Source organism: Anolis carolinensis, unplaced genomic scaffold (assembly GCF_035594765.1).
Source record: "Anolis carolinensis isolate JA03-04 unplaced genomic scaffold, rAnoCar3.1.pri scaffold_12, whole genome shotgun sequence".
Taxonomy (NCBI): domain Eukaryota; kingdom Metazoa; phylum Chordata; class Lepidosauria; order Squamata; family Dactyloidae; genus Anolis; species Anolis carolinensis.
Window position 1 is genome coordinate 16,427,464 of NW_026943823.1, and position 25,529 is coordinate 16,452,992.

The following is a 25,529-nucleotide window of genomic DNA, read 5'->3' on the forward strand; positions in this document are numbered from 1 at the left end:
ACTCTGGGGGTTGGTGCTCATCTCCATTTCTAAGTCGAAGAGCCGGCATTGTCCATAGACATCTCCAGGTCATGTGGCTGGCATGACTGCATGGAGCACCGTTACCTTCCCGCCAGAGCGGTACCTATTGATCTACTCACATTTGCATGGTTTCGAACTGCTAGGTTGGCAGGAACTGGGGCTAACAGCGGGCGCTCATTCCGCTCCCAGGATTTGAACCTGGGACCTTTTGGTCCTCAAGTTCAGCAGCTCAGCGCTTTAACACACTGTGCCACCAGTAATACAGTAGAGTCTCACTTATCCAAGCCTCGCTTATCCAAGCCTCTGGATAATCCAAGCCATTTTTGTAGTCAATGTTTTCAATATATCATGATATTTTGGTGCTAAATTTGTAAATACAGTAATTACAACATAACATTACTGTGTATTGAACTACTTTTTCTGTCAAATTTGTTGTATAACATGATGTTTTGGTGCTTAATTTGTAAAATCATAACCTAATTTGATGTTTAATAGTCTTTTCCTTAATCCCTCCTTATTATCCAAGATATTCACTTATCCAAGCTTCTGCCGGCCCGTTTAGCTTGGATAAGTGAGACTCTACTGTATAATAATAATTAAGTAATATAACAAGAACAAAGGAGCATCGCTTGGGTCACAAAAAAGACAGGGATGGTTGAACCACTCAGCTTTTTTGACCCTTTTTGTGCTTCTCTGTTGCTTTTCCTAATTTGGACTCTGACCCAGAAAGGTCCGGGTGCCAATTGACCTTCCATATTTGTCCTTTTGAGGCTGCAACTCACGTTCTGAAAGGTTCATTTCAAGGCCTTTGAGAAGTCAGTTAAAATTTGGATGAAAACCCAGAGCGGATTTAGTGCTCCCTCGGCCCGGAAAGCATGGCAGTTGCCATTGCGCACCACGGGGGTGACGACCAACGTAAATCAGCATCATCTTTGCCATTGTCATTATTGTTGGAGGTGTGTACATCCCGTTTCCCAGCTCTCTCGATGCTTCTGCATAGGAACAATCACACAGCGTGGTTTCTTAAAAATAAAGATTGCATAATTGACAATGACGATTGTCATTTCGGTTGGACCCTCCCCTCTCAAGGCCTGTCAATCACATCTGTTATGAAAAGCACAGCTTTTGGAGATGTCAGTCACATCTGTTGAAGGTAAAAAAAAAATGAATCAGAATTATTGCCCAGGAAACCTTGGCGAATGCAAATGCTTATGGCAGAGGGGCATTTGTGAAAGTTTGGATGTTTTTTTTTCCAAATAGGAGAAAGAGCCTTTGATGACTTTTGGGGATTTCTTGACTCCATCCTATTGGGAGTCCTAACTGGAATAGGAACCATTGATTGAATGGGATTTGCCAAAGTGACGACCGTTTGACTGTTTACCTCCAGTTGGTCTACTATTTTGGAGTCTACTGTGCGAAATACATCATCATCATTACTATTATTACCATTATTATTGTTGTTGTTATTATTATTATTATTATTATTATTATTATTATTATTATTATTATTATTATTTTATTGTATGACACAGCAAACAAGATAGATATCCTGGATTTCGTTTCACAAAACCACAAGTCGAACATTTCCCAAGTGTCTAGGACTGTGTGATGTATTTTCGGATGATGTGCGCAGATCCCAGTAGGGTGGCCTTTTGCAGTTGGCAGATTGTAATTTTGTCAATGCCTATTGTTTACAAATGCCAGCTGAGGTCTTTTGGCACGGCACCCAATGTGCCCATCACCACCGGGACCACCTGTACTGGTTTCTGCCAGAGTCTTTGAAGTTCAATCTTGAGGTCCTGATAGCGGCTGGGTTTTTACTGTTGTTTTTTGTCAATGTGACTGTCACCTGAGATGACAACATCAATGATCCAAACCTTTTTCTTTTCCACAACTGTGATGTCTGGTGTGTTGTGTTCCAGAACTTTGTCAGTCTGGATTCGGAAGTCCCACAGTATCTTTGCGTGCTCATTTTCCAATACTTTTGCAGGTTTGTGATCCCACCAGTTCTTTGCTGCTAGCAGGTGATACTTGAGGCATAAGTTCCAATGACTCATTTGGGCCACATAGTTGTGCCTCTGTTTGTAGTCAGTCTGTGCAATTTTCTTACAGCAGCTGAGGAGATGATCAATGGTTTCGTCGGTTTCCTTGCACAGTCTGCATTTTGGGTCATCAGCTGATTTTTCGATCTTGGCCTGAATTGCCTTTGTCCTGATGTCTTGCTCCTGGGCTGCAAGGATCAGGCCTTCTGTCTCCTTCTTCAGGGTCCCATTCGTGAGCCACAGCCAGGTCTTCTCCTTATCAGCTTTTCCTTCAATTTTGTCAAGGAACTTTCCATGCAATGTTTTGTGTGCCAGCTGTCAGCTCTAGTTTGTAGTGCGGTATTATTATTATTATTATTATTATTATTATTATTATTATTATTATTATTATTATTATGTTTATACACTGTGTATTCTCTCCATGAAGGAGACTCCAAGCATTTCAAAACACTTTAAAATCTCAAAATATACAAACATCAAAATACAATTAAACATCAGTGGTATTGTTGAAGGCTTTCATGGCCGGAATCACTGAATTGCCGTGAGTTCTCCAGGCTGTATAGCCATGTTCCAGGAGCATTCTCTTCTGACTTTTCACCCACATCTATGGCAGGCATCCTCAGAGGTTGTGAGTATGTTGGAAACTAGGCAAGTGGGGTTTATATATCTGTGGAATAATGTCCAGGGTGGGAGAAAGAACTCTTGTCTGTTTGAGGCAAGTGTGAATCTTGCAATTGACCACCTTGATTCCCTAGGCAGGAAGCAGCCAGACTTTGAAGCTGCAAGGCCATTCAGTGCTAATCAAGGTGGCCAATTGCACCATTCACACTTGCCTTAAACAGACAATATTTCTTTCTCCCACCCTGTGCATTATTATTGTGTGGCTATAAAGACAAGTGCAGTCTGAGGGCCTGATCCAGGAGAACATGAGGGAACCTGGCTTATCCAAGGTTTATATCTTTATCTATATCTCTACCTATCTATAACTACAATAAAAGTCAAAGTTTATTTGTATGTATGTGTGTGTGTGTGTGTTTGTATGCATTATCCAAGATGGACCCCACTTTCAGAGAGCACTGTAATTCCCTCCAACAACGGATCTGAACCAAACATGGCACACAGAAACCTCATGACCAACAGAACACACTGGTTGGGTTTGGGGTTGATTGTCTCTGCATTTGGGGAGTTATAGTTCACCAACATCCAAAGACCATTTTGAACCCAGCCGATGATGGAGCTGGAACAGACTTGGCACGTATACTCAACATGGCTCGGGCTGTGGCGCAGGCTGGAGAGCAGCTGCAATGAATCACTGCAATGAATCACTCTGACCAGGAGGTCATGAGTTCGAGGCCCGCTCAGAGCCTATGTTTGTCTTGTCTTTGTTCTATGTTAAAAGGCATTGAATGTTTGCCTATATGTGTAATGTGATCCGCCCTGAGTCTCCTTCAGGGTGAGAAGGGCGGAATATAAATGTTGTAAATAAATAAAAATCATAAAATGGCCAACTTTGAACACTGGTGCGGATTATGACCTTGAATTTTGGGAGATGTAGTTCACTTGCATCCAGGGAGCACTGCAATTCCAACCATCAATGGATCTCGACCAAACGTGGCACACAGACCCAACATGGCCAAGTTTAGATACTGGTGGAGTTAGAGGGAGATTAACCTTGTAGTCCACTCACATGCTTATGACTTTTCTTAATGGGACCATTCATAAAATCCAAAAACAACAACTTTTTCAAATTAATAGAGCTACAAATTACCAAATATCTAACCCAGGCATCCCTGGGTACCTAAGCTAGTCATCATAATAAAAAAGAGGGAAAAAATCCTCAAATTTTAGGGAGATCAATGTGTGAGATGCAGAGCTTTACTCCTCTGGTCTAATCCTTCCCTTGCCTCCCACCGTCTTAGCATTTAATCTGCTTTGGACCAACCTTTCTCACTAAGAGAAATGACTGATGGGCTGTTTATTATTGGAAAACCTTGAGGAAGAGAAAAGCTCAAGGGAAGCATCTCATAAATCTTCTGAAATGGCTGGCGGCTGTTGAAGCCTTGGAGGGGCGTTGGAGGAAGGCCAGCCTTTGGGGTCGTTTTCCTCCAAGAAAGAAAAGAGGAATCCAGTCTTAGATCTGGCAGAACAGTTGATCCTGAAAAGTTCTCCAAATTGCAGTTTCAGCACCTTGGAGAGCTCCTCTAACTTTCAGATGTCGCTCTCAAAAATTGATTCACTGCTTTGTTGACACTGCAGTAGGAATGGAAAGCATATTTAACAATTTCCAAGTTTTTGAACAGGTTTCTTGACTGTCAGGACTTTCCCCAAAGCATTACTTGTGTCATCCCAAGATCTGTCCAAAGTTGGATAGCCTCATTTGAATCTTTTTGGCCGCTAACAAAAGCACAGTCCAGTTCTTCGGATTATATGTCTGTTTGGCAGTCCATGGTATGTGTCGGATTTGTCTCCAGCACCATATTTCAAGTGAGTTGGTTTACCTCCTGTAGGCAAAATAATCAAATGGTGTTTGATTTTTCTTGGAGAGGAAGATGCAATTTTTCATGATTTCTCAGTAATCTTTTCAGCCCTTGATAATGGCTGAGATCTATTCCAAAGCCTTGTCATTCTCATGACAAAGTTTTGAGATCTGGAATAGTCCCGATTTGCCAATGCTAAGAATAATATAGATGGGTGGATAGATGGAAAGTAGGATAGATGAATGTGTAGTTGGAGAGCAGATAGATGCATAGGTGGATAGGTAGGTAGCTAGGTAGGTAGATGATGGAGGAAGGAAGAGAAGGATGGATAGATAGATAGTGGTCTCTTTAGTGGATGATCTATGCAGGGAACTGGACAGCGGGAGTGTATCCTTGTTGGTTCTCTGGAGTCGGAAACAACGTTGTTTTGCAAGAAGCACACCTTTCCTGTCCCAAAAAACGGTCGCCATTACTTTCCTTGCAAGCATTTGCAAAACAGAAGAGTGATCCAGGACAAGCGTGCAGGAAAGTTGAGTGCATGCACATGCGCAGCTGCGTGAAGGGACACCCGCCTGGTTGAGGATGCAAGCCAAGTGGCAAAGTTTGGTGGGGAAGGACTTTTCCAAACTCTTTTATCGCTATGAGAAGTGCCTAGATTTCAATGGGGACTATGTTGAGAAGTGGTATTTGGGTCTGGCTTTCAACTGCATATGGTAAATGTTTTCTCCTATACTTTGTTCATTTTTAATTCCAAAACGTAATCTACTTTCTGGATAGCCCTCGTACATTAAGCTGGGGGAGATCATCTGGAGTTTTGGAGTTTGATGCCATCTGTATGCAGATGATGTCTAACTCTATCACTCTTTTCCATCTGCTGCTAAGTAGGCCTTTCAAGTCCTGAACCATTGCTTGGCAGCTGTGATGGTCTGGATGAAGGCAAACAAATTGAAATTGAATCCAGACAAGACGAGGCACTCCTGGTCAGTCAAAAGACCAAATAAGGTATAGAGTTACAGCCTGTGTGGGATGGGGTTACACTCCCTCTGAAGAAGCAGGTTTGCAGCTTGGGGGTGATCCTGGATTCATCGCTGAGGTCTCGGTGGTGGCCAGGGGAGCTTTTGCACAATTAAAACATGTGCGCCAACTGCGCCCATACCTTGAGAAACCAGACTTGGCCACGGTGGTCCACACTCTTGTTACGTCTCGAATAGACTACTGTAATGCGCTCTACATGGGCTTGCCTTTGAAGAATGTCCGAAAGCTCCAAGTAGTCCAACGAGTGGCAGATAGGTTGCTCACTGGAGCAGCGTACAGGAAGCATACAACTCCACTGCTACGTCAGCTCCATTAGCTGCCAGTTTACTGTCCAGCTCAATTCAAAGTGCTGGCTTTCTATATATATAAAAGAGTGATGGCATCAGGGCAGCGGACAAAACAACAAAACTACAGGCCCCCCAACCTCAAAATTTGACAACACAACCCATCATTCACGGCTCTAGGTTGATACAACAAAAAGAAAAGAAAAATAAAGTCCTAATTACAGGGAGAGGAATAATAGTTTTTATCCAATTGCTGCCAGTTTGAAGGCTAAGCTCCGCCCACGGTCTCCTAGCAACCTACTCAGCCCAGGGGACAGGCACAGTTAGGCCTCACTTAGGCCTCTTCTACAGATTATCAGATTTTAACTGGATTATATGGCAGTGTAGACTCAAGGCCCTTCCACACAGCTGTATAACCCATTTAGAATCTTATATTATCTGCTTTGAACTGGATTATCTTGACTCCACACTGCCATATAATCCACTTCAGTGTGCATACTAAACATAAAGACTACCATACAACAGACATTCAATACCACCACTACCTCAACAATTTCTCACCAACACCACCAGACAATGCCACAGCAATGCGTGACCGGGCACAGCTAGTAGCCTATAAAGCCCTAAATGTTTCTGGACCAACTTACTTGTTACTGTTTTATTGCTAGAGTTGTTGTATTTATTTATCTGTATGTGTGATGTGGCACTGGATTTTGCCAGTAACAGATGGAAGGTTGGTTGGTTGGATAGATGAATGGATGTGTAGATGGATGGATAGTTGGATACATTGATGGATCTGGACCAAGCTTGGCACACACCAGCTGTGAATCCTAGGGGGGGTTTTGGACGGTTGACCCAAGACTTTTGGGAATTGTAGTTCATCCATACATTTTCTCATGGGAGCATTCATAAAGAGAGAGAGAGAGAGAGAGAGAGAGAGAGAGAGAGAGAGAGAGAGAGACCATGGTGTAATGTAGTGCAGGGGTTCATAGTCACTCAGACTGTTGAGGGGCCAGACTGTGGTGAAACAGTCCAAAATTAGGATTGTTGTTGTGTGCCTTCAAGTCATTTCAGACTTAAGTCAACCCTAAGTGTAAAGTTTAGGACAGGGGCCAGGTCAATGGCATTGGAGGGCCGCATCTGGCCAACGGCCCTTAGTTTGGGGACTCCTGGTGTAGTGCATTGTGGTTTCCTGTGTCCACCAATTTAACAAAGTTTCAGCCACAAAAACAAAGTTTCTGAAGTATAACAATGACTTTCAAAGTAAAGACAACCCAATGAAACAGGAAATAAGACTTCCAAACCAGGAACAGATTTCTGCAATTATTATAAAATGGTTTATTATAAAAGCTATAAAAATTCACCAAAAATCAGAGGATAAGGGAAATGTTTTAAATTTTGGTAAGCTATCAGTGTTAAATGTGTTCTACCACTGTACCAAGTTTGAAGAAGATAGCTCAAAAAATGAGGGCGGGAGAGACCTGTAAAGTCTTCCCTCCCCGTGCTTTTTTTTTGCCACTGCGCATGCGCGTCTGCCATTAACGAATTACTTTTGAAATTAACGAATTTTCATTAAATTTCGAAATTTTTGAGGGGCAAAATTCAGAAATGACATCAGAAACGAAACGCTAGCACCCCCTACTTTTGAAGCGAGTTTAGAATCAATTTTTTCATGGATCGCTCAAGCCTGATAGATAGATAGATAGATAGATAGATAGATAGATAGATAATAGATGGATGTAGAAAGGGATGAATAGAGTGATAAAGAAGAGAAATATAAGAAGGTGATACATCCTGAGTAGCTTTGGTTTTGCCCCACGTACTGATAATTGGCCTAAGGCCTGGGGATTCAACCCCTGTGCATGAGAGGAGAGGGTCTGTCAACCCGCTTGACCCATTGCGGCCCATCTCCTCTCCCTCCTTTCCCCAAAAGCCCCCTTCCCCAAAGCAGTGGGTGAAAAATAAGACAAGTGCAATGAGAGAAGGCCTGCCTCTAAGCCTGGCAGCACAATAGCTTGGGGAGTTTTTAAAAAATATGAATGTAATTCAGCTGTCAGATCTGTGGAGCGGCAGCGTGGGAGGACAGGCATTCTTCAGGCAGAGAACGCGGGAGGAGAGATGAGGGGGAAACGCAGTTTCATTGAAGATTCACAAGGCATCGCAGGAGCAGCAGCGCTGGCTGACGGGAGGGTTTTGCTCTTGGAAAAGTATGGACATTTTCGCATCTACGGCTGACTCGGACAGCTCCGTTAACATCCAAGATGGCAAGGCCGATGGGACCAGTGATGACCTTTGAATTGCTCTTGTTGAACAGAAGGAGCCTTGGCATAGAGTATTCCAAGAGATCCGAAGGAGGAAAACAAAGACTCAGTTTCTGAGTCATTTGCTTGAATACGGAAGGCTGATTCATTCAACAAGTGGGACAAATCTCTACTAAGCTTGGTTTTGTCCACATAGTGATGGTAATTGAAGCAACATCTGGCAAGATCTGGGGGCAGAACGGTCCCCAGTTTCCATACACAGCAACATGAATCCTGTTCAAAGAGTTGAAACCTTCTTAGATTCCCAACAATGAGGATATGTCCTTGGTGAAATCAACCAGAGCTTGGAAACTTTTATTTATTACTTATTACAATATTTATATCCCGCCCTTCTCACCCAACAGGGGACTCAGGGCGGCTTACAATAAAACGTATATATAAAAATTATACAGTGCAATATATAAAACAGTTAAAAATTATTATTATCTTACATCAGTATTCATAAAACATATTATAAAATACAGGTAGGCGTGTTCAGTTCAAAAAACTGGGTCTGTCGATTGAGTTCCAGCGTACATGACAATAATTAACGCTGCCAATTATTATTCAAACATGACATTTTAGGTCACTGATTCCCAAATGTTGGTCCTGCAGCTGTTTTGGACTTCAACTCCCAGATGTCCAGCCCTCTTCGGCAAGTCAAGGATACTGGGAGATGAAGTCCAAAACATCTGGAAGTCTGGCATTTGGGAGACTTTGTATGGGTCCCACAGCTTGCATTTTTGGGAATCGTGGCACAGTGTGGTCTCGGTAGAAATACAGATGATGATGATGATGATGATGATGATAATGATGATGACACTATGTAACAAAATTTAAATTTTTCTGTTTCTGGTTTGAAAGTGTTACCATATATACTCGAGTATAAACCAACCCGAATATAAGCCAAGGCACCTAATTTTACCAAGGCCCCTGGTGGCACAGTGTGTTAAAGCGCTGAGCTGCTGAACTTGCGGACCAAAAGGTCCCAGGTTCAAATCCCAGGAGCAGAGTGAGCGCCCGCAGTTAGCCCCAGCTCCTGCCAACCTAGCAGTTCGAAAACATGCAAATGTGAGTAGATCAATAGGTACCGCTCCGGCGGGAAGGTAACGGCGCTCCATGCAGTCATGCCGGCCACATGGCCTGGAGATGTCTATGGACAACGCCGGCTTTTCGGCTTAGAAATGGAGATGAGCACCAACCCCCAGATTCGGTCACGACTGGACTTAACGTCAGGGGAAACCTTTACCTTTACCTTTTTTACTAGCTCTGTGTAACACAATTTTTGTTCCTGGGTTAGAAATGCCATTTCCTAATTGATACTATCATAAAAACCTTGAAAAAGTTTATTAAACTGCAAAAAAGTTGCTTTTGCGAGAGGGATATCCTGCAGCACATTTTGCTCTAGTTTTCCAATGAATATCTCATAGAGTCTCAACCAATCCAACAGAGTTTGTGGCAGCCACAAAAAACAAAGTTTCTGTAGTAGAACAATTGCTTTCAAAGTAAGTACAGTAGAGTCTCACTTATCCAACACTTGCTTATCCAACGTTCTGGATTATCCAACACATTTTTGTAGTCAATGTTTTCAATACATAATGATATTTTGGTGCTAAATTCGTGAATACAGTAATTACTACGTAGCTTTACTGCATATTGAACAACTTTTTCTGTCAAATTTGTTGTATAACATGATGTTTTGGTGCTTAATTTGTAAAATCATAACCTAATTTCATGTGTAATAGGCTTTTCTTTAATCCCTCCTTATTATCCAACATATTTGCTTATCCAACGTTCTGCCGGCCCGTTTATGTTGGATAAGTGAGACTCTACTGTACTTCACAATTAAACAGGAAATCTCACTTTCAAAAGGGAAACAGAAGTTTTGTCAAATTTTTTTACAAAGTGTAGTCCAAAAGTGTCGGCACCAATGAATGTTGAATATTTCTTTATTTATTTACTTACAGTATTTATATTCCGCCCTTCTCACCCCGAAGGGGACTCAGGGCGGATCACATTATATACATATAGGGCAAACATTCAATGCCCATATACACATAGAACCGAATACTCAGTGATGCATAACTAAGTCATATTTACTGCCTTAACCCTGTTGCTCACCCAAATATCCAGCAGCAAGACTGGCAAAGGAGGCCTGTTTCACTGGCAATTGGGATGTTAGAAGGATGACATTTTTAGCCAACATTTGAGGCTGCAACAATCTGAAGCAATACTATTGCAATTCTTTGTTAACTGATGAAAAGGGGCTGGAGATCTCATCTTTGCACTCCAATCACCAGTTAAATCCAGCTGCCGCTAGTTAAGATGGACTAAGGGGAGCTTCTGCCAACCCAGCAGTTCGAAAACATGCAAATATGAGTAGATCAATAGGTACCGGGCCGGGCTGTGGCGCAGGCTGTTGAGCAACCAGCTGCAACAAATCACTCTGACCAAGAGGTCATGAGTTCGAGGCCAGCTCGGAGCCCCGTGTTTGTCTTGTCTTTGTTCTATGTTAAGGCATTGAATGTTTGCCTTATATGTATATAATGTGATCCGCCCTGAGTCCCCTTCGGGGTGAGAAGGGAGGAATATAAATACTGTAAATAAATAAATAAATAAATAAATAAATACCGCTCCAGGTAACAGCACTCCGTGATGTCATGCCGGCCACATGACCTTGGAGGTGTCTATTGACAACGCCGGCTCTTCAGCTGAGAAGTGGAGATGAGCACCAAACCCCAGAGTCAGACACAACGAGACTTCATGTCAGGGAAAAACCTTTACCTAAGGGGAGAATAATAATGGTTTTCCCATAACAGTATGGTCTAGTTTAACAAACTGGCTGTGGATGATGGAATTCTGTTGGGAATCTATGAGTGGTTAGACTCAAAAAATAACCCTCTTTCGGCAGTGATTCCTCAAAAATACAGCAGAGTGGCAGAACCACAATTCATAAGCAGCAAAAACTTACGTGTGGTGAGGTTGGAGAAGCCTTTGTTTCTTAGGATGGCAAAGGATTGCAAAGTTTCCTTAAAAGTTCAAAAAGCATTTATTGAGGTAAAAAGAAATCCATTGTGGATAGAAAAGGTTTTGGAGCTAACTAGCTGTCTAGGCTAGCACCTAAGGAAGGTAAGCAGGTAAAAATAACAAATATCTAAATAGCTACATTTTGCCAGGAGAGTGGGCAAAATGTGTCCATCTCAGGTTGAAGACAAAGGAGGAAGAGATATGCCTGACCACATGGTCCAAGTCTTTTGGGGCAATTAACATTCCAATCTAGATAGAGGAAGTTGCCTCATCCCTAAAAGGTTCACATTACTGTAACAACAAGGTGGGGAGTGGGTGTAAACAGGAAAGAAGAGAGAAACCAGCAAAGGCCTGCCTATCTAGGCATGCATGTAATAGAGAGAGAGGTTTCCCTCATTCTAACTTATCCACTACATAACTAATTGAGACTTGTGTAGTCCAGGATGATATTTATTTATTTATTATTTATTATTTACAGTATTTATATTCCACCCTTCTCACCCCGAAGGGGACTCAGGGCGGATCACATTACACATATAAGGCAAACATTCAATGCCTTAACATCGAACAAAGACAAGACAAACGCGGGGCTCCGAGCTGGCCTCGAACTCATGACCTCTTGGTCAGAGTGATTTGTTGCAGCTGGTTGCTCAACAGCCTGCGCCACAGCCCGGCCCATATCCAACAAATTCGAATGTCGGATGCTTAATTTTCCAAGGGAATGGCTGGGAAAAAGAACAAGGGAATTGAGCTGCTAAAATACTACTTTGGAGCTAAACTGTGCTGCTGTTTGGAGAAAGCCCAACGGAAATGGTTTCCAGGGGGGCGGCTTGAACAGTGGCAATTTCGGCTTCATTTCTGCAGGTGAAGGTGTTCAACCTTCTCAGGGATTACAGTCCCTCCCTCCCTCCCTCCCTCCCTCGCATCCAAAGGAGATTCTGGGGATGTTTGTGTGCTGAAATCCTTTCTGAGCTGGTCCTCCCTTTCGAAACAATCCCATTTTCCTCCCAGTCAACCTTGCCGCTTGTTTGCTATATTGTCAAAACTGACAGTTGGCTGCCTTCTAAACCCTTTTGCCTTGTTATCGACTCTCCCTGTCAAAAAAGCAAGGCAATTTGGGAGTCATTTACAGCAGGGGGAAAAAAAATTCTGACCGTTCCCACTCGGCAGATGGAGAGACTCAACTTAGGCGTACAAAAGATGTAAGGAAACCTGAACAAATTTATTTCAACCCCAAATTAATTTTTAAAAAGTCATTAGGGGGGATATTAACTGGGAAGTTTCGGGCTCGGTGGATGTGAGCGGAGTGGAGGAATCCCACAACACACGGCGGCCCAACGGATGCATAATTCATGCTTCATTACCAGGAACATTAATATTCTTCCCTTTAATTTTCCGAATTTGAGCTGAATTAAGTGCGGGGTATTGTGTTGAGCCTCTGGTGGCACAGTGTGTTAAAGCTCTGAGCTGCTGAACTTGCGGATCAAAAGGTCCCAGGTTCAAATCCCGGGAGCGGAATGAGCACCCGCTGTTAGCCCCAGCTCCTGCCAACCTAACAGTTCGAAAACATGCAAATGTGAGTAGATCGATAGGTACCGTTCCGGTGGGATGGTAATGGCAGTCCATGCAGTCAGGCTGGCCACATGACCTGGAGATGTCTTTGGACAATGCCGGCTCTTCAGCTTAGAAATAGAGATGAGCACCAACCCCCAAAGTCAGTCACGACTGGAGTTAATGTCAGGGGAAAACCTTGACCTTATTATGTTGGGGCTTTGACTCCCATGGCTTTACATTCTTCATCTATTTCTATGGTCACAGTGGTAGAGAGAGGGGCAAAAAATTGATTTTGATCAGTAATGGAACTTAAGGATCCAAACCCAGGCCTCAACTGAAATTTGACCCACCTCCAGTTGGACTGTGAGCCCCAGTGGCGAAGTGTGTTAAAGCACTGAGCGGCTGAACTTGCAGACCGAAAGGTCCCAGGTTCAAATCCCGGGAGCGGAGTGAGCACCTGCTTATGCCAACCTAGCAGTTCGAAAACATGCCAATGTGAGTAGATCAATAGGTACCGCTCCGGAGGGAAGGTAACAGTGCTCCATGCAGTCATGCCAGCCACATGACCTTGGAAGTGTCTATGGACAACGCCAGCTCTTCAGCTTAGAAATGGAGATGTGCACCAACCCCCAGAGTCAGACATGACTGGACTCTAAAAGCTCTATTTCAGGCTGGGTTTTGAGCAGGAAAGTGGTGCTTTAATTGGAAATATTTCCGCTCCGGCTTTGTCTCTGCTGCCTCCATCTTTACTCTCTCATTGCCATAAATCACAACTCTTTTCCCCTCTCAAGGAGATCTCTGCCTGCTTTGAGACTTGTAATTGTGTTTTAATTGTGCTCTGTAATTGTGTTTTAATCAACCTTTCTCAATGGTTTGGGCTCACTTTGAGGTTAGCAATGCTTCAATGGGCTTCTTCTGCTTTGGTGCTTTCAAAGGAGTGGCTAATGATAATACTATGTAACAAAATTTGATTTTTTTTTCCTGTGCCTGGTTTGAAAGTGTTATTTCCTGTTTAATTGTGAAATCCTTACTTTGAAAGTACCGTATATACTCGAGTATAAGCCTAACCAAATATAAGCGCACCTAATTTTACCACAAAAAACTGGGAAAACATTGACTCCAGTATAAGCCAAGGGTGTTAGATTTCAGCAATAAAAATAGATACCAATAAAATTATATTAATTGAGGAATCAGTAGGTGAAATATTTTTGAATAGTTATATAAAGCTCAAATTTAAGATAAGACTGTCCAACTCTGATCAAATCATTATTCTCATCTTCTTCAATGTAAATGTGCTTATGTATCCTTTTAATCATAATAGAGTAAAATAAGACATGTAATAATAATATATACAGGAAAATAATACATGTAATAATAAATAGAGTAAAATAATAAATGCAATAATAATAATAATAATATCAGAGTGAAATAATAAATGTATTATTAATAATAATAAAAATAGAGTGAAATAAATGTAATAGTAGCAACAATAATAGAGAAAAATAATGAATGTAATACAGTAGAGTCTCACTTATCCAAGACTCGCTTATCCAAGCTTCTGGATTATCCAAGCCATTTTTGTAGTCAATGTTTTCAATATATTGTGATATTTTGGTGCTAAATTCGTAAATACAGTTATTACAACATAACATTACTGCGTACTGAACTACTTTTTCTGTCAGATTTGTTGTAGAACATGATGTTTTGGTGCTTAATTTGTAAAATCATAACCTAATTTGATGTTTAATAGGCTTCTCCTTAATCTCTCCTTATTATCCAACATATTCACTTATCCAACGTTCTCCCAGCCTGTTTATGTTGGATAAGTGAGACTCTACTGTAGTTTCATAAAGCTCAAATTTAAGATAAGACTGTCCAACTCTGATCAAATCATTATTCTCATCTTCTTCAATGTAAATGTGCTTATGTATCCTTTTAATCATAATAGAGTAAAATAAGACATGTAATAATAAATAGAGTAAAATAATAAATGCAATAATAATAATATCAGAGTGAAATAATAAATGTATTAATAATAATAATAATGTGAAATAAATGTAATATTAGCAACAATAATAGAGAAAAATAATAAATGTAATAATACCAATAATAATAGAAAAAAAAAATAAATGTACCATATACAGTATTCTCGAGTATAAGCTGACCCAAATATAAGCCAACCAGGACCCTCGCCCAAGTATAAACCGAGGGGGGCTTTTTCAGTCTTAAAAAAAGGTCTGAAAAACTAGGCTTATACTTGAGTAATTGTTATACTCCAGAAACTTTGTTTTTGTGGCAGCCACAAACTAGGTTGAATTGGTTGAGACTCTTCATTGAGAAACTAGAGCAAAATGTGCTGCAGGATGTCCCTCCTGCAAAGACAAAGTTTGTGCAGTTTAATAAACTTTTCCCATGTTTTTATGATAGAAATGTGCCTTGAGATCATCCATACCCCGGGAACGAGTGTGTGTCTGGGCGCCTTGATGTTTTCCTTGGGCTTCTTCCTTCTTTTCTTTTAATAGTTGCCCTGCTTCGGCTCAAAATGTGGGGACCCGTCCCAGCTGCTTCCATTTAGGGACTTGGTTTATTCCTGTCTCTCATTTTTTGGCTTCTCAGAACCAGAGAGAGTGCGGGAGAGAAAAGGGTGACTTGGCATGGGAGGAATCTCAAAGGGCAAAGGTTGGAAGGAGCCTGGCTCTCGGGGAGATTTATTGCAAGGGAGGCTTTGTGGGACCAAAAGACTGTCGGGGGCTGGGCTGTGGCGCAGGGTGGTAAACAGCTGCTGTAATAAATCACTCTGACCATGAGGTCATGAGTTCGAGGCCAGCCCGGGGTGAGCACCCGTCAATTAAAAATAAAATATAGCCCCTGCTCGTTGCTGACCTAGCAACCCGAAAGATAGTTGCATCTATCAAGTAGGAAATAAGGTACCACTTATAAAAGTGGGGAGGCAAGTTTAACTAATTTACAACATTGGAATGAGGAAGTGCCATCAGAGTGGATGATGAAGCAGCTGCTCCCCCCTGTGGCCAGAATCGAACATCCCCTCGGGAGAAGGTTAAATTGCCTCTGTGTCTGTCTCTGTCTCAGTTCTATGTATATATGGGCATTGAATGTTTGCCCTATATAATGTGATCCGCCCTTCGGGGTGAGAAAGAAGGGCGGAATATAAATACTGTAAATAAATAAATAATTAAGTCTGGAAACAGACCTGGAGTGGTGCCTTTCAGCTCAACACTGAATTGAATGCTAGGAGTTATAGTTTCCCAAGATCTTTCTTTCCCTCCCTCTCCTCCATCTGCATCTACACTGCCAAAGGAATGCAGTTATTGCACTGCTTTCATTGCCGTGGCCCATGCAGTGGAATGCTGGGAGTTGTAGTCTCCCAAAATCTTTCAATTTTTTTCTCTCCACCCGCATCTACACTGCCGAAGGAATGCAAGTTGGCAACACTTTCACTGCAATGACTCAATGTGATAGAATGCTAGGAGTTGTAGTTTCCCAAGGTCCTTTTTTCTCTCCATTTGCATCTGCATCTACACTGCTAAAGGAATGCAATTACTGCTTTCATTGCCATGGCTCATGCAGTGGAATGCTGGAAGTTGTAGTTTCCCAAGGTCTTTCGTTTTTTTTTTTTTTTTTTCATGTCAGGAGCAACCGGAGTTGCTTCTGGAGTGAGAGAATTGGCCGTCTGCAAGGACGTTGCCCAGGGGACGCCCGGATGTTTTGATGTTTTTACCATCCTTGTGGGAGGCTTCTCTCATGTCCCCGCATGGAGCTGGAGCTGAAAGAGGGAGCTCATCCGCGCTCTCCCCAGGTGGGATTCGAACCTGGCAGCCTTCAGGTCAGCAACCCAACCTTCAAGTCACAAGGCTTTTATCCCCTAGGCCACCGGGGCTCCAGGTCTTTCATTGCTTCCCCTTTCGCTGCATCCACACTGTCAAAGGGATGCAGTTTGGCATTCATGGCCTGGCTCCATCTTATGGGATGGTGGGATTTGTAGTTTGGTCAAGTACCAGTATAATCCCGCAGATGGTGTAGTGGACTAAGTGACTTGAAGGTTGGGTTGCTGACCTGAAGGTTGCTGTTTCGAATCCCACCCGGGGAGAGTGTGGATGAGCTCCCTCTGTCAGCTCCAGTTCCATGCGGGGACATGAGAGAAGCCTCCCACAAGGATGGTAAAAACATCAAAACATCCGGGCAATGTCCCTTGGGCAACGTCCTTGCAGACGGTCAATTCTCTCACTCCAGAAACAACTCAAGTTGCTCCTGACGTGGAAAAAAAAAAAAAGCTCAACACTCCTACAACCTGTGGATCCAGATTCAGGAAGGTTTTGTCCTTGCAGAATAAGGGAGGATTGTTTTGGGGATGCTGGGATATATCACTCTCCCTGTGATTATGATGAACACTATTGTCTTTATTTCAACTAAGCTTTTATCCAGGCCAGTGGATGGGAATGCAAGGGTCTCTTCGGGGAGATAGTGGCAGGGTAGAAATACAGATGATGATAATGATGACGACAACGACGTCACTATGTAACAAAATTTAATTTTTTCTGTTTCTGGTTTGAAAGTGTTACTGTATATACTCGAGTATAAGCCAACCTAGGGGATAAAAGCCTTGTGACTCGAAGGTTGGGTTGCTGACCTGAAGGCTGCCAGGTTCGAATCCCACCCGGGGAGAGCACGGATGAGCTCCCTCTATCAGCTCCAGCTGGACTGCTGACCTGAAGGTTGGGTTGCTGACCTAAAGGTTCAAATCTGCAAGACGGGGTGAGCTCCTGCCTGTCACTTCTAGCTTGCAGGGACATGAGAAAAGCCTCCCAGTAGGATAATAATAATAATAATAATAATAATAATAATAATAATAATAATAATAATAATAATTTATTCTTGTACCCCGCCCCATCTCCCCGAAGGGACTCGGGGCGGCTCACATGGGGCCTTGCCCAACATGACAATATAAAATCAAAACAAAAACACAAATTTACAACAATAAATCAACAATATCAGTAAAACAATATCGGATATTAACACATCCGGCATCTGCTGGGCAATGTCTTTGTAGATGGCCAATTCTCTCACACCAGAAGTGACTTGCAGTATGTTCTCAAGTCACTTCTGACATGATAAAAAAAAGTTTGAAAGTACAGTAGAGTCTCACTTATCCAAGCTAAACGGGCTGGCTGAAGCTCGGATAAGCGAATATCTTGGATAATAAGGAGGGATTAAGGAAAAGCCTATTAAACATCAAATTAGGTTATGATTTTACAAATTAAGCGCCGAAACATCATGCTATACAACAAATTTGACAGAAAAAGTAGTTCAATACACAGTAATGTTATGTTGTAAATACTGTATTTATGAATTTAGCACCAAAATATCATGATATATTGAAAACATTGACTACAAAAATGGCTTGGATAATCCAGAAGCTTGGATAAGCGAGGCTTGGATAAGTGAGACTACTGTAGTTGCTCTATTCCAAAAACTTTATTTTGTGGCCGCCACAAACTATGTTGAATTGGTTGAGACTTAAAGAGATATTCATGGGAAAATGATAACAAAATGTGCCGCAGGATGTCCCTCCCACAACAACAAAGTCTTTGCAGTTTAATAAACTTTTTTTCCATGTTTTTATGATAGGACCAATAAGGAAATGACATTTATAACCCGGGAACAAAACTCATGTTACATAGTGTAATCCATACATAAAAATACATCCTCCAAAATAAATCTGCAGCAAAAGATATGAAGCTTTGCATGGCAAAGGTTTAGAAGCAAATGGCTCTGAATCTTAGCAAAGTTCCTATAAAACAAGGACCAGACATCACATTTCTGATAACACTATGTAACACGATGTTTGTTCCTGGGTTATAAATGTCATTTCCTAATTGGTTCTATCCCAAAGACATGGGGAAAACTGCAAAAAAATTGTCTTTGCAGGAGGGACATCCTGCAGCACATTTTGCTCCAGTTTTTCAATTTTATTTTAATCACGTCAGAAGCAACTTGAGAACATACTGCAAGTCTCCTCTGGTGTGGGAGGATTGGCCATCTACAGGGATGTTGCCCAGGGGACCCCTGGATGTGTTATCATCCTACTGGGAGGCTTTTCTCACGTCCCTGCAAGCTAGAGCTGACAGACAGGAGCTCACATTGGCATGTTTTCGAACTGCTAGGATGGCAGGAGCTGGAGCTAACAACGGGCGCTCACTCCGCTCCGGGGATTTGAACCTGGGACCTTTCGGTCTGCAAATTCAGCAGCTCAGCGCTTTAACACACTTCGCCAGTGGGGCTCCTGCCAAAATAGAAGATAAACTAGTTGTGCCCGGCCACGCATTGCTGTGGCGAAGTATGGTGATATGGGAAATAAAGTATTGAGGAATTGGTGGTAGTTAAGGTAAAGGGTAAAGGTGTGGAGTCCAGATAATCCAGTTAAAGCAGATAATATAAGATGATATGGGTTATATAGCTTTGTGGAAGGGCCTTGAGTCTACACTGCCATCTAATCCAGTTAAAATCTGATAATCTGTATTTTATAGGCAGTGTGGAAGAGGCCTAAGTGAGGCCTAACTGCCTGTGCCCTGGGTGAGTGGGTTGCTAGGAGACCAAGTGGGCGGAGCTTAGTCTTCTAACTGGCAGCAATTGGATAAAAACAATTATTCCTCTCCCTCTAATTAGGACTTTATTTTTCTTTTCATTTTGTTGTATCAACCTAGAGGCGTGGATGATGGGTTGTGTTGTCAATTTTTGAGGTTGTGGGGTGTTTAGTTTTGTTGTTTTGGCGGTCGCCAGGATTCCATCACTCTTTTATATATATAGATGTTTTCATATCTCTTTCTTCTCTCTCTGTCTTCCCTCCTTCCTTTGATTCCTTCCAACGCTGTCTCTCTCCTTTCCCTTTTGCAGAATGCCAGCCTTAACTATGAGTTGGACCTTGTTGCCAAAACCCTGTTGCCACCGGCCAGTGGGCAGCGGCCATCCCGAAGGGCTGGCCTTGGCGGGATCCTGCGGAGACTCCTCTCCGGCTTCGACGTATCTCCACCCGTCATGGCCAGCCGCCCGCCTTGGTGGCCCTGTTCCCTGGAGATCTTGCCTCTGCGTTGGGTCTCCTCCTTCTTCCATTTGAGAACGGGGTCCGTCGGTGGGCGATGAGTGCTGTCAAAGGGGGCAGCGGCCTCTTGGTGGGCCTGACCACGGCCTCGGTCACGCTGGACTTCAGCAGCCTCATGGCTTGGCAGCTGACCACCAACTGGACCTTGAACCACAGCCTGCCCACCTCAGAGCCCCTCAATGCCTCCCTGGAGGAGGAGGTCTCCCGGACGTCCCTCGGGGAGAAGAACTGGCCGGCCCTCCTCATCCTGGTCATCATCCTGCTGACCATCGGAGGCAACATCTTGGTCATCATGGCCGTCTCCTTGGAGAAGAAGCTCCAGAATGCAACCAACTACTTCTTGATGTCCTTGGCGGTGGCCGACATGTTGGTGGGCATCCTGGTCATGCCGGTGTCCCTCATCACCATCCTCTACGGTAAGCCTCTTGCCTTTCTTCCAAGTCAGTAACACAATAATAATAATCATCATCATCATCATCTATATATATAAAAGAGTGATGGCATCAGGGCAGCGGACAAAACAACAAACTACAGGCCCCCCAACCTCAAAATTTGACAACACAACCCATCATTCACGGCTCTAGGTTGATACAACAAAAAGAAAAGAAAAATAAAGTCTTAATTACAGGGAGAGGAATAATAGTTTTTATCCAATTGCTGCCAGTTTGAAGGCTAAGCTCTGCCCACTTGGTCTCCTAGCAACCTCCTCAGCCCAGGGGACAGGCACAGTTAGGCCTCACTTAGGCCTCTTCCACATATTATCTAATTTGCACTGGATTATATGGCAGTGTAGACTCAAGGCCCTTCCACACAGCTATATAACCCATTTAGAATCTTATATTATCTGCTTTGAACTGGATTATCTTGACTCCACAATGCCATATAATCCACTTCAGTGTGCATACTAAACATAAAGACAACCATACAACAGACATTCAATACCACCACTACCTCAACAATTTCTCACCAACACCACCAGACAACGCCACAGAAACGCGTGGCCAGGCACAGCTAGTACTGTATATAAGGTAAAGGTAAAGGTTTCCCCTGACGTTAAGTCCAGTCGTGATCGACTCTGGGGGTTGGTGCTCATCTCAATTTCTAAGCCGAAGAGCCGGCGTTGTCCATAGACATCTCCAGGTCATGTGGATGCATGGAGCGCCATTACCTTCCCGCTGGAGCCGTACCTATTGATCTACTCACATTTGCATGTTTTCAAACTGCTAGGTTAGCAGGAGCTGGGGCTAACAGCAGGTGCTCATTCCGCTCCCGGGATTTGAACCTGGGACCTTTCGGTCCACAAGTTCAGCAGCTCAGCGCTTTAACACACTGTGCCACCAGGGGCCCCAACACTATATTAATAATAATAATAATAATAATAATAATAATAATAATAATAATGTATATACTCGAGTACAAGCCGTTTTTGAGCCCTTTTTTTAGGACTGAAAAAACCTCCCTCGGCTTATACTCGGGTGAGGATCCTGGTTGGCTTATATTTGGAGCATCATATACATATTACATTCACAGAATCAATGCTCAGTCCTATGGTATATAACCCAAAAGTATCTAACTCAGTATTTATAAATCAAACAAAATGATATAAATCTCTACAGTCCTAAAAGGATTAGATTGGCTTAAAGGCAAACTGGTTCAGAGTCTGCAGTTGTGGAAGGATTCCTCAGGACTCCACAGGTTTTTGGAACAATAGTAAAGCCAAGGAGACAGAGTCAATGCTGATGTAGATCCTGAGTAGCTGGTTATTGATTGGAGTAGGTGGTAATATATCCGTTCATGCTGTTTACAAGTGGTTCCCGGGTTTCATCCCAGTTTCGGTAACCCTTCTTCTGGTAAGCGGCAAATGTTTTATTATTTCTTTATTGATGGCTCTGCATCAGGTATTACGTTTGCAGTATCAGTATGCTGCTGTGGATTTTGTGGTGCGAGCCTATATTATATTATATTATTATTATACAGTAGAGTCTCACTTATCCAACACTCGCTTATCCAACGTTCTGGATTATCCAACGCATTTTTGTAGTCAATGTTTTTAATACATCATGATACTTTGGTGCTAAATTCGTAAATACAGTGATTACTACGTAGCATTACTGTGTATTGAACTACTTTTTCTGTCATATTTGTTGTATAACATGATGTTTTGGTGCTTAATTTGTAAAATCATAACCTAATTTTATGTTTAATAGGCTTTTCCTTAATCTCTCCTTATTATCCAACATATTCGCTTATCTAACGTTCTGCTGGCCCATTTACGTTTGATAAGTGAGACGCTACTGTACTATTATAATTACTATATTATTATTGGTATTATTACATTTATTATTTTACTCTATTATTATTACATTTGTACTCTATTATTGTTGCTAGGTAAGGTAAAGGTTTCCCCTGACGTTAAGTCCAGTTATGTCTGACTCTGGGGGTTGACACAAAGTGTGTTAAAACGCTGAGCTGCTGAACTTGCAGACCGAAAGGTCCCAGGTTCAAATCCTGGGAGCGGAGTGAGAGCCCGCTGTTGCTCCAGCTCCTGCCAACCTAGCAGTTCAAAAACATGCCAATGTGAGTAGATCAATAGGTACCGCTCCGGCGGGAAGATAACGGCGCTCCATGCAATCATGCCAATGGCCAAATGAGGTGTCTACGGACAACGCTGGCTCTTCGGCTTAGAAATTGAGATGAACACCAACCCCTAGAGTCGGTCACGACTGGACTTAAAATCAGGGGAAACCTTTACCTTACCTTACAATCCTAAAATAAAACCAATCGCTTGTAAAACAACAATTTAAACTCAGAACAGCATCCAATAACCTATGGTGACAACTGTCGTGAATCATGGGCAACTGTAAACAAGAACAAGGGAATGGGATAGTGCAGGTTGTAGCTAAGGAACAAGGTCATGGGATGAAAGTGCAGTGCTGTGTCATTAATTGCACACCATTGGAGCGAGACATTTTCAAAGGCTTGTCTAAACATCCAAGCACTGCAGACTAATTCAACCAGAGAAATCAGCCATAGCAGAGCATTTGATGAACCAGCCTGGACACAGGATATTATTTGAGAACACAAAAATGCTGGACCATTCCAACAATCATCATGTCAGACTACACAGAGAAGCCATTGAAATCCACAAGCATGTGGACAACTTCAACAGAAAGGAAGAAACCATGAAAATGAACAAAATCTGGCTACCAGTATTACAAAACTCCAAAATCAAAACAGTAGATGGGAACCAACACTCTGAGGGCTTGACTGAACAAAGGATGCGCCCAGGCAAGAGACAAAACATTTCCAAAACTAATTAGGGTGATTAACTGAAACATTAATGCTGGCTCCCAGTGACAAAGGACTCTTGCCACACCCTGGACTCTACACAGATATATATTCTTTCCTTTCCTTACTTAGTTTATCCATAACTCACAACCTCTGAGGATGCCTACCATAGATGTGGGCGAAACGTCAGGAGAGAATACTTCTGGAACATGGCCACACAGCCCGAAAGACATACAACAACCCTGTGATCCCGGCCATGAAAGCCTTCGACAACACATCCAAGTCTTGTATTCCTTTCTGAAGGAGGACAGGGTGGGCGCCTGCCTAATCTGTCCATTATATGCAAAATTCTGCAGGGTTTCAGGGACAAGGTCTTACTAAGGACCCCATACTCTTTATAGAATTTTTCCTTGCTTCCCTCCTCTTTCTAATACGGTCCCTTAGGGCGTTTGATGCCCCCAGGACCCAGGATCCTGAGACCGATAACAAGCAGCAAAAGTCCAGTTTTGCCAATTAAACCACGGCCCTCTGAAACATTTATCCGCTAACCTTTGGTTTAAAAAGAATGTCGTGCGCTAATGGGCAACTTGCATCCGACATGCTCAAATATGCCATTGTGGCCTGCCTTTCCTGGAGGGCTAATTAAATAAGCATGTTAATTAGCAGAAGCCGAAGTGCAGAGAGAGGCAGATTAAACACGAATGCTTACTTTCCACTTGAAATCATGTTCAAAAGCTATGTTTTCTTTGAAAATTCGAAAGGGCGCGTCTGGGGAATAAGACATGGACCCGAATGCTGGGGAAGGAGTGAACATAGAATTGCTACGAATGGGTAAACCTAGAATACAGTACATTCCAGACTATGTCGTGGGTTTATATCCACAGCATTTTCTCTCCTGCAACAGATGCAAGGCTTCAAAACAGCAGATTTCTGCTTCCATGTGTTTTGCTGACAAACGGCGTCACACACAGCTTGTGTTTTGTCCTTGTCGCTTGTTTTGGTGGCCGTGTCTCTAAAATTATTATCGGCTGTAATAGTCTTGTTTGCCTGTTTGGTTGGAGCTAAGAGGCGGTGGAGCTGAACATCAGCTTTGTGGCAACAGAGGCAGGAGAGAGATGCAAGGAAAAGGCAGAGCAGCTTGGGAAGGGATGATGGGAAGCAAGACTTCATCCCAAAATAGCCTATTTCATATTGGCCGTCTGGCTTCTACCATTGCATATTCCTATGTTGTGCAGCTTCAGACTTTTATTCCACCTCCAAGCAAGTCAGAAGCTGAACGTTCATTAGATATCACTATGGTGCCTTCTTGAGTCAATAAGTCTACTGTTGTTTGGACTACTGGACAGGTCACAGACTGTCCATAAGGCCCAAAGTCCATATTCCTACTATGTATGTTGTTCAGCTTCAGACTTCTCAATAATAATAATAATAATAATAATAATAATTAATAACAACTTTATTTTTATACCCCGCCCCATCTCCCCGAAGGGACTCGGGGCGGCTTACATGGGGCCTAACCCGATAAAACAATCAATATCAGTAACACGACTATAAAACAATTATACCAGTAAAACATCAATAGCAATAAAACAATCATTAAAATCGGCAAGAAGCATACGAAAAACATACAATATTAAAACAGGAGACTAATTCATAAAATCCAGAACAGAATGTGCTGGTAGAAATAGACAATAAAGTGCAAAATAGCATTGGCAACATCTTGAAATGGGGGCTATTATAAATAGGTTCAATGGCAGAAGAATTATTGTAAGGGCAGATCAGAGGTAGACCATAAGGCCCAAAGTCCATATTCCTACTGCATATTGTGTAGCTTCAGACTTTTGGTTCCCATCCAAACAAATCAGAAGCTGAACTTGTATTAGATGTAGTTTTGATACCACATTGATTTAGATGTGTAGTTATGATGCCTCATTGATGCAATCATTCTTCTGTCATTGAGTCTGTTGACTTTTGTTTCACCTCCAAACAAGTCAGAAGCTGAACATTCATGAGCTGTAGCTGTGATGCCTCGTTGATTCAATAACTCTGCTGTCACAAGGATTCTTGATAAGGCAAGTCAGATGTTGACCATAAGGCCCAAAGTCCATGTTCCTACTGCATATGTTGTGTAGCTTCAGACTTTTGGTTCCCATCCAAACAAATCAGAAGCTGAACATGTATTAGATGTAGTTTTGATGCCACGTTGATTTAGATGTGTAGTTATGCTGCCTCATTCTTCTGTCATTGAGTCTGTTGACTTTTGTTTCACTTCCAAACAAGTCAGAAGCTGAACATTCATGAGCTATAGCTGTGGTTCCTCATTGAATCAATAACTCTACTGTCACCAGGATTCTTGATAAGGCAAGTCAGATGTTGACTATAAG

General features: G+C 42.5%; 1 protein-coding gene across 2 annotated transcripts in view; it reads left to right on the forward strand.

The window, feature by feature from the left end:
• The window catches only part of LOC100564939 (5-hydroxytryptamine receptor 2A), a 221,804-nt gene that overhangs the window by 179,885 nt on the left and 16,390 nt on the right, over window positions 1-25,529 (forward strand). For both annotated transcript variants that reach the window (XM_062963799.1, XM_062963798.1), the window contains exon 5: window positions 19,653-20,273. In XM_062963799.1, the coding sequence (XP_062819869.1) occupies window positions 19,895-20,273 (379 nt within the window). In that variant the 5' untranslated portion in view covers window positions 19,653-19,894. The remainder of the gene's footprint in view (window positions 1-19,652; window positions 20,274-25,529) is intronic.